The 13,194-nt window shown below is 38.2% G+C and overlaps 2 protein-coding genes across 7 annotated transcripts in view; both read left to right on the top strand.

The window, feature by feature from the left end:
- Positions 1-6,868, top strand: part of pdlim5a (PDZ and LIM domain 5a) — a 44,734-nt gene extending 37,866 nt beyond the window's left edge. For all 4 annotated transcript variants that reach the window (XM_077561155.1, XM_077561157.1, XM_077561156.1 and 1 more), the window contains 6 exons: positions 1,335-1,408; positions 2,233-2,428; positions 3,521-3,701; positions 5,651-5,771; positions 6,036-6,151; positions 6,238-6,868. In XM_077561155.1, the coding sequence (XP_077417281.1) occupies positions 1,335-1,408; positions 2,233-2,428; positions 3,521-3,701; positions 5,651-5,771; positions 6,036-6,151; positions 6,238-6,327 (778 nt within the window). In that variant the 3' untranslated portion in view covers positions 6,328-6,868. The remainder of the gene's footprint in view (positions 1-1,334; positions 1,409-2,232; positions 2,429-3,520; positions 3,702-5,650; positions 5,772-6,035; positions 6,152-6,237) is intronic.
- Positions 6,869-7,124: 256 nt separating this feature from the next.
- Positions 7,125-13,194, top strand: part of LOC144048798 (bone morphogenetic protein receptor type-1B-like) — a 47,141-nt gene continuing 41,071 nt past the window's right edge. For all 3 annotated transcript variants that reach the window (XM_077561159.1, XM_077561158.1, XM_077561160.1), the window contains exon 1: positions 7,125-7,292. The gene's annotated coding sequence lies outside the window, so the exon portion shown is untranslated. The remainder of the gene's footprint in view (positions 7,293-13,194) is intronic.

Genomic DNA, 13,194 nt, shown 5'->3' with positions numbered 1-13,194 from the left:
GGCACCCCAATATATATATATATATATATATATATATATATATATATATCAAAACATGAAAAACAAGGAACTGATTTTTCATATTTTTTAGGCTCAGATCTAAATTACTAAATTCAAAAATGGTTGTTCAATGACAAAGCTTCTTCCTGAGAATGCTGGTTGACTTCCAACACGTACGATTTCAGGGGCATTTGTTTATGAATGACTGCACTTCGAATTCTGGAGTTTTGAGCGACTTTCGAGGTGTCTAAAAAATTTTTTTTACCGAATTGTACGACTTTATCAATATTTATGAATGATGACAGTTCAAGCTCGGAGGTTTTCTGCTACTTTAGAGACACATTTTCTTGAAAATGGTAAAATTTCAAATTACTGCCGCGTCAACGCTTCCAACCTCGGAGTCACCATCATCATCATCGATGATGATCATCGTCGTCATCAATGTGCTCTTTAGCGTTGGTCGATGCTTTAAAAAAAAAAAAAAAATCCCCAATTAATTTTTTCATACTCCTAACCTCTCGGGTGTTTGGTTTTGAAAGATAATGAAAGTTTAATTTCTAACAAATTTTGGTCAAATTCCAATCGGGATAACTTTGATCAAATGCTGCTTAATTAGTTGAATTATTCATTAATTTGGGCACTTAATAACCTACAACGTCCTAACCCTAAATGACACGATAGAGCAGTGGGAATACATACAGCACATACTGTACCATATTAATAATCCCAGTATTGAAGCGGCTGGCGCGGCGTCGTTAGCACTGGTAGTCTGGCATCTGTCTTCACCACATCTGGACTAGATGCTTGTCAGCACTCCGCACGATGACTTTCACTTGACTCCTTCCACTAGACAATCCTGGCCCGTGGTTCCGAAAATGTGCGTTATGGTGTATTATTACGGGCTTGTATCGCGAGGCTGTCGGCCGTGTAGTGAAAGTGGCGACCATTCCAAGTAGGAAGCTGACTGTGTGGAGCTGTGTTGTTTTGGGCAGAACCATATTTGTCTCTGCTCTGTCAGCGGGTAGGTGGTCTGGATTCTGTCTTGCTGAGAGAGAGAGAGAGAGAGAGAGAGAGAGAGAGAGAGAGAGAGAGATGAAAAAAGTGACACATTGATTCCATACACAGATGATTAATTGTGATTTTTTTTTTTTATAGAATAAAAAAGTTGTGATAGAATGGATAGGTGTCAGGTTCAGTCAACCTGGAACATTTCATAAACAGACAAGGAAGGAGCTCAGTCATAATTGCCTAGCAGGCCAATATGAAAAAATATCATTTGAATGTTGACTTCATGTACAATTGCCAATGTCAATGGCTTACTTTGCTCTACACAGTGAAGAGCCTGAGCCCAGCAGCCACCAGTCCGCCACTGTCAAGACCATGATCAAATCACCCGCAACAACTCAAGGTAATACACCATGTGATCGTGCATCAGTGCAAGTGTGTGTGTATGTGTGCACTAGAGTGGAAAATGTTGATTGCTATATGACTGTGTCCATCCACCATGTTGTGACTTCAAACGCGTGCACACACATAAGCGAAACATTTACGGTCAATCTGTTTTGCGATTTTTATGTTTTTTTGGGGGGGAGGGGGAGAGTTGTTCCTTATTTTGGGCTGTCGTTCCTCTTTTGGCCACTAGGTGGTGTCAGACGACTGTTGAACACTCTAAAAGTGAAAGAAGAAGAGAAAACAGGAGGCATTTCAAACTCAGCTTCATTTTCACTGAAGATTAGAAAAGAGATTATCGAATGTCCTCTATCATCTTACATTGAAAGTAACAGCTGTAGGTTTATTTTATAATGTATATCTTTGATGATGTATATTGTGCGATGGTAAGTTAACTCTTTCACTCCCAGACGTTTTCAGAAACGGGTTGTCGCCAGTGCCAGCCGATTTAAGCATTTTGACTGATCTTTCAAGGTCCACAGAAAATGTTGTGTTTGGACTATGGAAACACACATACTACCAAATGAAAGATTGGACTCTCATCTTTCATCAGAAAAAAAAGTTTGTTTCTACCTTATTCCGTTTTTCAGTTATCAACAATAGAAAATGGTTAGTTTCACCTCTGTTTTGAAACAAACGTCTTTTAACGTCTTTGGCACTCCTCCATAGGATTTTACGAAACGTTTTTTAACGTTTTTGGCAGTCAAAGAGTTAAGTTTGTTAGTTTAAAAAAAACGATCAGTTTCTTGTAAATAAACAGGGATCTATCTTCATCCTCCACAGGTGTCAGTCCACAGTGTGGTTTAATCACACCATCCTTTGGCGTAAAGTCCAATGGCAGCACGCCCAGGTGTCCTGCCCCCGCTCGTCCCGTGCCTCGGGCCCACCCTAAAGACGAGGACACGCTGGTGCAAATGGCGGAACACTACCCTGCCGGGACTCGCACGCCCATGTGTGGCCACTGCAGTAAGGTCATCAGGTAAGGGAAAGATAATATTTTCTAGGGGTGGGAATCTTTGAATGTCTCACAATTCGATACCGAATTTTTGGATGTGCAATTTGATTCAGAATCGATTTTTGATTAAGAACAATTTTTGATTCAAAATGATTTGATTGACAATGAGTTTTGCTTCAATTTATAGATGTTCAAGGAATCGTAATGATCTACTCCAGTCTGACTCGCTAATGCTCAACTTTTATCACTCAAAAGAACGGCACCGCGCTGAAAAAAACAAACAAACTTTTATTGGAATAACTTGATCGTGACTTTTTCCCTTCTACTCTCTAAAGTGGCTACAACTTAAACAGTGTATCAGACCGCGTGGAACCACACTGCCCCTAAGTGGCCAAATCGGGTACAACATGAACAGCGCTCCCAATAAAGGCACACACAAACAAAGGGAAGACAGTATGAAATGATTTGAATAAAATTGATTTTGGGGCATTTAAACTAGATTCTGAATCGTACTAAAGGAGAATCGCGATTCTTATTAGAATCCATTTTTTGGCACACCCCTATTATTTTCCAGTTATAGTAGACCCCATTGTTTTATCACAGGGGGGGACACAAATCAACATATTAAAACAATTGCGTTTTTAATAAACACTTCTTAAAGTATTCCTTAACGCCTGTTCTCACTCGCTATCTCGCTCAAGAAATGGGAGAGTATCGTACAACGTCACTTTAAACAAGTTGCTTTCAGTTCTCCAAATATGATTTAAGCTGTTTATTTGTCACTGTGTACTGTAAAACCGACACAAAACAAAATAGAAATGACCATTGTATATTTAAACATCCAAATGTTCACCCAAACTTAATGCCACAGATGAGTATAAATTGAATAATGATGATATAAAGTAGCACATACAAACAGATTAGAAGACGACAATTAGACGTTACTTTTGTAAACATCATAATGTCCTCCAAAAACTGTCTGCTAGCTTAATGCTAGCATGCAGTATGTCGCAAACGTTTTCTAGTCGATTCTGACTTGAGGTCACTCCACAGTGTTGTTTACTGTATGTCCAGGGAGCTGATTACAATGTTGTCTTTTTGTTGTTGTCGTTTCAGGGGACCATTTTTGGTAGCAATGGGCAAATCGTGGCATAAAGAAGAATTCAATTGCGTCCACTGCTGCACATCACTGGCTGACATCGGCTTTGTGGAAGAGCAAGGACACGTTTACTGCGAACACTGCTACGAAGACTTTTTTGCGCCGACATGTAACCGCTGCCAGGCTAAGATACTGGGGGTGAGTGGGGGTCACTTTGCAGGACACCTGGCTACGAGTGGGGCTCATTCATCAATTCATGCATGGGCCCTTGAGTCATTTTTGTACAATGTGTTCTGCATGTCCACCCAATTTTCTATTGATCTGTCAAACTAGTGTCGAGGGATGAATTATTATTTTTTTCTATCTTTCCGCGACTGATTTAGTTGAGTGGGAATTATGTTTGGAGTCCTTAAAGCAACACTAAGGAACTTTCAGTTTATATTGATTATGGCGACGCCATGTGGACAAAAGCGGTAATGTTATGCCTGAAAGAAGACCACATTTCCCATGAGGACAAGTGCATTGTGTCATTTTTGAGCTCACACACATTCAAATTGATTTCCGTCTTTGTAACGAATGAGGAAAGGGGAAGTGATGAAAGCAGTCAGCACATTTTTTGTTTTTTGTGTGGCAGTGTTCCTACCATCCTCCTCAAAGTTAGCTTAGTGCAGTGTCATAGTTTTTTTTATTAGTTTTTATTTCATTTAAACTTTTGTTTTTTTTCAAATTAATTACTTTTGATTCATTCTTATAGAGGATTTGTTAGTTTTTCTTTCTTTCTTTCTTTTGTTCTTTCTTTCTTTCTTTAATAATTTTCATAAATGCTTTTTTAAGTTCAGTTGTTATTAGATTTAGTTTTAGTTTTTGTTTAATTATTGTATATTTAGAGAATTTGTTGAGTGTAAGATTAAAATAACTAAATAACTAACTAAATCAATAAATAATTATTAAATAAAGTAACGTAAACTACAATTCGCGAACGAACTATTCAACCCTTTTTCTTCCATACCGACGTTTGGTAATGCCAAAATAAATAAAAATGTAAAATAATTTAAACTGAATTTATATAGCTTTTCTAGACACTCAAAGACATTTTACAATGGAATGGATACATTATTCATGCGCTCACAAATTCACACTGTGGTGGCGGTTAGCTAATGAAGTGGCTACAGCTGCCCTGGGGCAGGCTGACGGAAGCGTGGCTGCCCGTGTGCGCCTACGGCCCCTCCGACCACCACCAAACATTCGCACCTTCCATACACCAGTGTGAGTAGCACTGGAGGCAATGCGTGTGAAGGCCCAAGGACACAACGACACATGACTTGGGGAGAGCCGGGATCGAACAGGAGACATTCTGGTTACTGAACGACCTTGAGCCACGGCAAAAGCTAATGTATCAACAAATAACAAATTATTTTTTCTTTTTTTTAAAGAATACTGTCAACAGTGACCACCAGTTATAATCAGACTTCCCTATGTGTTAAAAGAATTAGACTTTGGAGGCTTTGAAGGCTGCAGGTGTAACTTTTAACCCAACACGTCAGGAAGCCGAGATATGCGCGCTTGTGCTAACGTTCAGCCGTCACGTGTTCAAGACCTCTTGAGGGCCTCCAATCCTTTTCCAAACCCTCCAATTCTCACACATCTTCAAGCAGCTTAGGGCGTCTTATTAACCTGTTTTCTCGCCCTCTTGCCCCTAAGCCCCCTCCACCCCCAATTTAGTGTGACCCGTCGGCTTTTCCATTGATTCCCCGTCCCGGTGGTGTTCTCACACTCTATAGGGTGGGGAATGTCTATTTTAAGCCGAGTCATGAGCTTCCAGAAGAAGAAGAAGAAAAGCGTGATCGTTAAGTTAGTCGTAATAATACAAGTGTGATGTTATGATTTAATGGGGGCACGGTGCCAAAAAAGTCATTTTAAGTAAATAATAATAATAATAATAATAATAGGCTTCCATTGGATTATGAGTTATCAATACAAGGTAGAAGTTTTTTTTCAAGAACCACTCTAAAAACACCAACAACAAAAACTATGTTTTATGTTGATACACTCTCTCTACATCAGGAATTTTCACCTGTTGCAGGTGTGTGATAAAACGTTTTTTTCACTATACCACTAAGCAGCTAACCGCATTGTTTTCTGTCCAGGAAGTGATCAACGCCCTTAAGCAGACGTGGCACGTTCACTGCTTCCTGTGCGCTTCCTGTCAGCAGCCCATCCGAAATAACACCTTCCACCTGGAGGATGGCGAACCTTACTGCGAGCAAGGTGAGACGAGGAAACAACGGAAGCAGCAGGCCATTGGGCTGAAGGATGCTGACCCTTGCCCGATAGGCGGCAGTCCTTGAATCCACTTTTCAAAATTATATATGTTGTAACACTATTTTTTTTAACTAGCACATTGTATTCTTTATTGACATAGTAACAGTAAATAAAAAATGACTTGATGTAATTATGCTAATAGGCCAACGATATGAGATCATCATCACATTGCATCCTACTACTATTTAATTGATGTGCTGTCTGTCACAGACTTCTACAGTTTGTTCGGCACGGGCTGCCACGGCTGCGAGTTTCCCATCGAGGCGGGAGACAAGTTCCTGGAGGCGCTGGGCTACACGTGGCATGACAACTGCTTTGTGTGCGCCGTAAGTGCAGCGGACTGTTCGTCATCCTCACCTGCCATGTTTGCCACTTCGGATTGTGTATATGGTGGCATCTTTTTTACCCACAGGTATGCTGCACCACCTTGGAGGGCCAGACCTTCTTCTCCAAGAAAGACAAGCCTCTTTGCAAGAAACATGCACAAACACTGAAAATATAACTTTTTTTTTTTAATTAGGTAATGATGATTTTGTTAGAAAGAAGCAATGATTTTTTTTTTGGGTCATTATTAACAGAAGCACTAATAGAGTATTTCTTGAAATAGTCTTGGTCAAACCTACATTTTGTATATCTTATCATTCATGTTGATTTCAAAATGCCAACACAATTTACATTATGACATAAAGGTGATTTATTTTATGTATTCCATATTTTTTTTCGCAACACAGCTGTCACAAATTTTTTCCATTTTTAAATGTAGTAATATTAAATATATGCATTCAGTATTTGTACCTTATATAGATATTATTATTCACATACTGTGTTTATATTACAGACAATTTGAATCACATTATTTATTTCACACTATATCATCATGCGCATTTTATTTTTATTTTTTTTAAATAATTATTGCTTTTGTTTACTACTAACATGCCTACTAATACATGCATTCTAATACGAACTGGTAACAATTTAATGTTTAATATAATTACACAACTTTACTCCAAAAATGTGTGAAGAAATAAAATTGAATAATGGTGGAAAAATCTGCATTTTACTCGTACTGTATATTTGATTAAAAACACAATGTAGTAATACAATTTTATTACAAACAGGGATTACTAAAAATCGGATAAAAATATTACACTACTCAACGTTTGGAGAAATATAGACCCACCTGAGTCTATTATTATTATTATTATTATTAGTAGTAGTATTATTATTATTATTAATCACCACACGTGAAGAATGGGTCGATCCGGTAAAGTGTGCGCATGCTCGCACTTTCGCACAGCACAGGCGCATGCTCGTACAGGAACGCGCACGCATGACGTGAGATCCACGCACGCGCACGTCGTGGAGACTGGAGTGAAGTCGCATCTTTTCCACCAGCCGGATTGAGCAACTTTCTTCTTTTTGTCACCGAACCTTTCGACACCCGACGGGACGCGGCGTTCGTTGCAGGTATGTGAGGCTGAATTCGAGTTTTTATGGCGTTTCTGGAGAGTTACAATGGCAAGATGACGCACAGGTCTCGCGCCAGATGTTTTGGTTTGTTGATTGACGTGATGTAGCGCGTTTCTGACTTTTGAGCAGCTAGCTAGTTTGATGCTTTTTGTACGCTTTCAGAGACGAAAGTGCGTTCGGTAAACTTGCTTGTAGAAACAGGTAAGTCTCATGAAGGTTAAGGTAACTTTAACTCAAAAGGAAGTTTTAACAGTAAATCAAGTTATAGTGTTTTTTTAAAGGGCTAACCGGTTTATTAGATTGTAATAGTATAATTGAGGTCATATCAATGGTTAATATTAAAAAGGTGTGCTTCTGAAATGACTATGAATGATTACGATTACTACAATGCTAAAGTGATACAAGTGGCTAGCTGCGTCTGCGACTAAACTGATGGGACAAGCAGAAAGTCACGACTATTATACATCAACGTCATCTCCCATCATTATGTTGCTTTAAAAATGAATAAATATTGTTTTTTCCCCAGTAAAGTTTCATTTTTGGTTTAAAAAAAAAGTGTTATTTTTAGAAAACAATATTGATTTAAAATGCTGTAATCATGCTTTTTTTTCTCACAAGAAAGTGATTTTCTATCATTTTTTTTCAATGGAAAAAAAAAATCATATTTTTAAGAAATCAATTAGTTTGGAGAACATTTTAATTTTTTTCATAAATAATCTAAAGAGAGATTATACTCTATTATAAATGATAAATAATCAATTATTTATGTCCTTTATTCCAAACATAAATTAGAACAGCAGTAAAGTCATCTCCAATGACTTTCGAATGAATTGATGAATTTTAAGAGAAAATTTAACTTTATAGGAAAAAACAAGGCTTATTTTATTTTTACTATTTAGAAAGGAAAACACCTTTATTATCCTCCAGGCAATGTAAAATCACATGCTGAGGCTCCTACGTCACAAAAAGCCAAAGAAAAAGCAAAACAAACATTCTTTAATACTCTAATGCTTGCTGACAGTGTGTGTCATTTTTCCACACATGATTTGATTTTTTTCCCCCTTGATTGAAATGTACAACCACGTCAGTGTGTGTATGTGAACAGTTTTCTTAATTTACGTAAATGAGCGGCAATCTTATTTGGGTCAGGAACACATGATGCAAATCTGCAGTGCGGCCATATTGGTTCAATTGCCTGTGTAATTGAGTTTCACATCGCGGCTGTAAACACAACGCTTGCCTCACTTTTACTTTGTGTATGTGTGTGGGGAGCTTAATAGCATCAGATAACCCGTGATTTGAGACGAGGTGTCTGATTCTTACAATTTAAACTTCACTGTAGCCTGCATGCATGTTCCATGAAAAGCCAAATATAAATAGTACAGAAGCCCATTAGAGCAAGAGAACTATTTAAATGCATGGCCACTTTATTAGGTTCATCCGCAACCTATTGTGGCGTTCTTCAGTATCTCACGCAGTTACAAAATACGTACCAAAGGTTCAAATGATTCATGTAGTATCATGATGTATACGAGTCAATTGTGGACATGTCTACACACGTAATCGAGCTTTTTTCCAAATATTTCCCCCTCTCCGTGTAGGGGAAAAAAAAAAAACTCATACACACACTACCGCCAAGCCTCTAGGTGGCAGTAGTTGGCCAAATACTGTCCAATGAGAAGGAACAGATCCAAATGAGAGCGTTAAGTGTCAAAACAAACAAATCGGACCAACCTACTTTGAATTGTCCATTCGTGATAGTAGCAGATAGGGATGGGCGAGTACCGATACCAGGTATCGGTGGTATCGGGCCGATATCAGGCCACATTTCATGGTATCGGTACTCGCGACGGATATCAATGCTGGTATCGCCGCCCACTCTTTAGGCCATTTATTGGTCAGGAAGTGACTGAGACTGTGGGGAAAGAAAGTTTTGTTCCATCTTGCTTGTTTCCTGTGTGTCTCCTTATGAGGTAACACTTTTTCATTTCATTACTTTCGGCAGCGCCATTTCGATGTGCGTTACTGAGAATAAGTAAGTACTCTTGTTGTGAGTAATATCACTTATATCCGTGGTTCAATGTGTGCTATATATGTTTGTAGCTGACGTAACTTTGCCGTGTTTAATTGCCTCGTTAACGTCGTTGAGCTGCGGTGCTAAAAATAGAACGGTGCCGCTCTCGCAGATCCTAATTATAGTTCTTATAAATACATTATATTTGTAATGAACGGAGAATGTGAAACAGGAAACGGAAATACAGAGCAGCCTTCCAAATTAAAAGCATGGATTTCAAAACAAGATATAATTAAACTTCACACATTAGGAGGAATTCTTAACATGGTAGATATTAACAAATTACTTAAAGCCCTATTGTATTGAATTTAATTCTTTGCACTTCACTGTATTCCTTAAAAATAAGTTGTATAACCACGTATTTTGATTGGGACTTTTTTTTTCTTGCAACTGGATTATTTGTTTCATCTTATTTATCGATTAAAAAAATAATAATAATAATTGTGTGCTCTATGCAAAATGACTTTTATTAGCAAATTGCCATTTATTTCATAAAATTTTAAGGAAATTTGCTGTAGTTTTATATAAAATATATATATATATATATATCCCAACTACAGCAAATTTCCTTAAAATTTTATGAAATAAATGGCAATTTGCTAATAAAAGTCAGTGCTTTTTTTTTTTTATTATCTGTCATTGTTTTTTGGGGAAATTTTATGTATCACAAGTACTAATGGTATCAGCACTTGGTATCGGTATCAGTCTAAAAAAAAAGTGGTATCGAACATCCCTAGTAGCAGATAGCAGCTCCCTACCTACCTTACTAGGGGTGTAAGAAAAAACAATTCAATTCAGAAAATCTGTTCTGATTTGACGAACCAAGTCGTTACATTTTAAAATCGTTAATCGACATAATCAGCGATTAGGCGATGTCGACTCGTCTTTTACGTTAGTGTCGACGTCTGAAATCATGAACCGCAAGTACGGCCACGTGCTTCGACAATGTTGGTTTTAAGTGCGAGATGTTGATGATGGCTTACATGAGAAGAAAGTGCGCTCATCTTGATTTCCATTTGGGCACCGACTTCCCTTGAGCCACAAATTCATATTGTGCTCCTTCGAGTGTTTTAAAAAGTAATTTATCTCCTGTGATTAAATCTGAATAATGTAAATTAAATTTCATCCCAGCGATATTGACTTTGAAGCTTTTAAAATCAAATCTCAGGAGGGGGCTTTCTGTCACAATTAGCGTTAAACAGGCTTCTGGGCGCTTTTGTGTGCCACTGTGTAATGTTTACTGGATTGACATACGTTACGCAACATCACATCTTGTTGGTAGTTTCTTACTGTCCGTCCGCACACAGATGGAGGGCCTATCACCAAGAGGCTTGTCGATCGCATCGTGCCAGCTTGCCTGGCAGATCTAATTAGGTGATATTCTGTTTATAGAAGCTGCTTCGACCAGACGCCCATGGCTGAATTAGCTCTGCCAGATCCCAAATGATGATGGCGAAGGCAGAGACTGCCCGACAGATCCGTATAACCAAGAGCTTTATTACGTACAGGATATTAATGGAACTTCTTCTTCTGTGAAAACATTGGGAATTGCTGACACCTAGAGGACAGTATGAGCAGTAATTTATAACTAAATACTTTATTTATGTCAAACTGTTAAACTTATTCCAATAAATGTACATTCCATTCTACATTCACAGCCTGGCTACACTCAACGGGTGTCATGTGCTTGGTTGTTTAAAATACAATATGACGCTGGGAGCGATGCTTTTATGAGCCATAACCCTTGAACCGTGTCCAGTCAGCTTCCTGTCACCAGAAAGAAAAAATAACCCAATAAAATGTAGCTCAACATTGCAAGCGAGATGTTTCTGTTAAATCTATATAGCCCACATTTATCTGTTTTGATATTTTTAACTGTGATGTAATCCACAGATTAGGAAAGAATATATTCATTTGAGCAATGGAGTGAAAATGGATTCTCCAGTACTTGGCTGCATTCAGAAGAGACACTTGTTGTCAGTTCAGTCGTGTCAACTACAAGTAGTTTTATGTCTAAAGAAGGAAGCTATTATTCTGGTCTGTGCACAAAGGCATAGAAAGAGGAGCTCGGATCACATTTATATCTATTTTTTCTTTAGTTTAGATTTTTCAGTTTTTTGTGTGGCTGTTGGAGGTTTATCAGCACTTTTTGAAGATTTTTTGGAGTGAAGAAAAACTTTTTTCCAATTTGATTTAATATTTTTTTTACTGGACACTATTTTCTGTCTGCGGAATCCAGGGTCTGTTGGTTCAAGGTGCATTAAATGGAGGTTCTCCTGTAATCTGTATATAAATAAATATTATTTTTAATGATGTAAAATGAGTTTGAAATGATATTTTAATTGTATTGTAATTTTTGGTACACAGTATTTTCAGTTTAAATTATTTATATTAGCAGTTTGGGGAAAAAAATGTGGTTCCCCTTTGTATAGCATCTACGTTCTTTTTGTTTTCAGCTCATCTGTTACAGCTTTCATTCAACATATCACAAGATTAAGTTCCACAGATGCATACAGTTGGGTCAAAAATAACCCAAATTGGGTCAAGAATGGACCAACCCAACTTTTTAGTTATTTAACCCATAAAGTTGGGTCAAATTAAATAAATAACCCACAAATCAAACACATTTTGTGAGTTATTCATTTGACCCAACTTTTTGGGTTGGCTGAATAACCCAATTGAATTGGGTTGAAAAATAAAAAACTGACCCAATTTAAAAAAAAAAAAAAAAATTCGTTTTTTTTCAGGTATTTAGCCCCAAAAGGTGGGTCAAATTAAATGAATAACCCACAAATAAACCCTTTTTGACATTGGGTTAGTTTGTGGGTTATTCATATGACCCATCGTTTTTTTTGACCCAATTGTTTAAAAAAAAAAGAAAAGAAGCAGTAATAAAACCCTTTCCTCAACTTCACGCCATTCAAAACTGTGACAGTACCAACGAGCGTCGACTCTTGTGATACATACTGTACATAAGTAAAAGATAAGGTCATGGCGCACATGGGAAAGCCAGCTTGTCGGAGACTCCACACACAAAGAACACTGAGCTCTCCAGCGTTGCCCCCGGGTTCAGGTTCTAGCTAATCAACGGCGCACACAGCCGTGACTGTTCAGTTCCAGGGTACTGGAGATGGATGGATGGAAGGGAGGTGCGGGGGGCGATGGGGTCCAAGAGATGGGGGCACAAGGTTGGATGGCGGAGGTCATGGTATGATTCTGCTAGCATAATTGAGGTATGCATGTGCTCGGTTGATTCCGCATGTTGACGAACAAATTGTATCTGCGTTACGGAGTGGCTTAATAATGGCCAGTTAAGTGAGTTGTGTTTGGGTGGCTGTGTTGTTAACGACTGTCTGCAGGGGAGGAGGGAGAGGAGCACCTTGAATGCAATGTGGACACTAGAGGAGAAAATGCAAGTGTCAAGTATGGAAGGAGGGAAGGTAGAAATACAACTGGGAGTCAGCACACACCTGCCACCATTTAAAGTGCCTATACTATACTATAAATACATTTTCTTTGTCTAGCAGAAGCCTGAATGTTTTGTGGTAACAGTGACTGCTATTTGGAACTGTTCATAATTCCCTCCACCTTGTCCAAGGCTCCAATTCCAACTGAAGAAAAAAAACACCCCAGGCACGAAGTACCCCGACCATTCTTCACTGTTAGGTGTGGTGTTCTTTTGGTGATGAGCCGTAACGGACCATAACATAATCTCCGCCCCAAAAATGTGGGAAAATGTGTTATGGGGGTTGAAGGAGTACGGTAATTAATGTCATCATCATCAAGACAGATTAGTATTTATTTACTAAAATGTCAAATTAGAGG

The sequence above is a fragment of the Vanacampus margaritifer genome, chromosome 3, assembly GCF_051991255.1.
Source record: "Vanacampus margaritifer isolate UIUO_Vmar chromosome 3, RoL_Vmar_1.0, whole genome shotgun sequence".
Taxonomy (NCBI): domain Eukaryota; kingdom Metazoa; phylum Chordata; class Actinopteri; order Syngnathiformes; family Syngnathidae; genus Vanacampus; species Vanacampus margaritifer.
The sequence above is the reverse complement of the archived record's forward strand: the minus strand, read 5'-3'. Positions and strand labels throughout refer to the sequence as shown.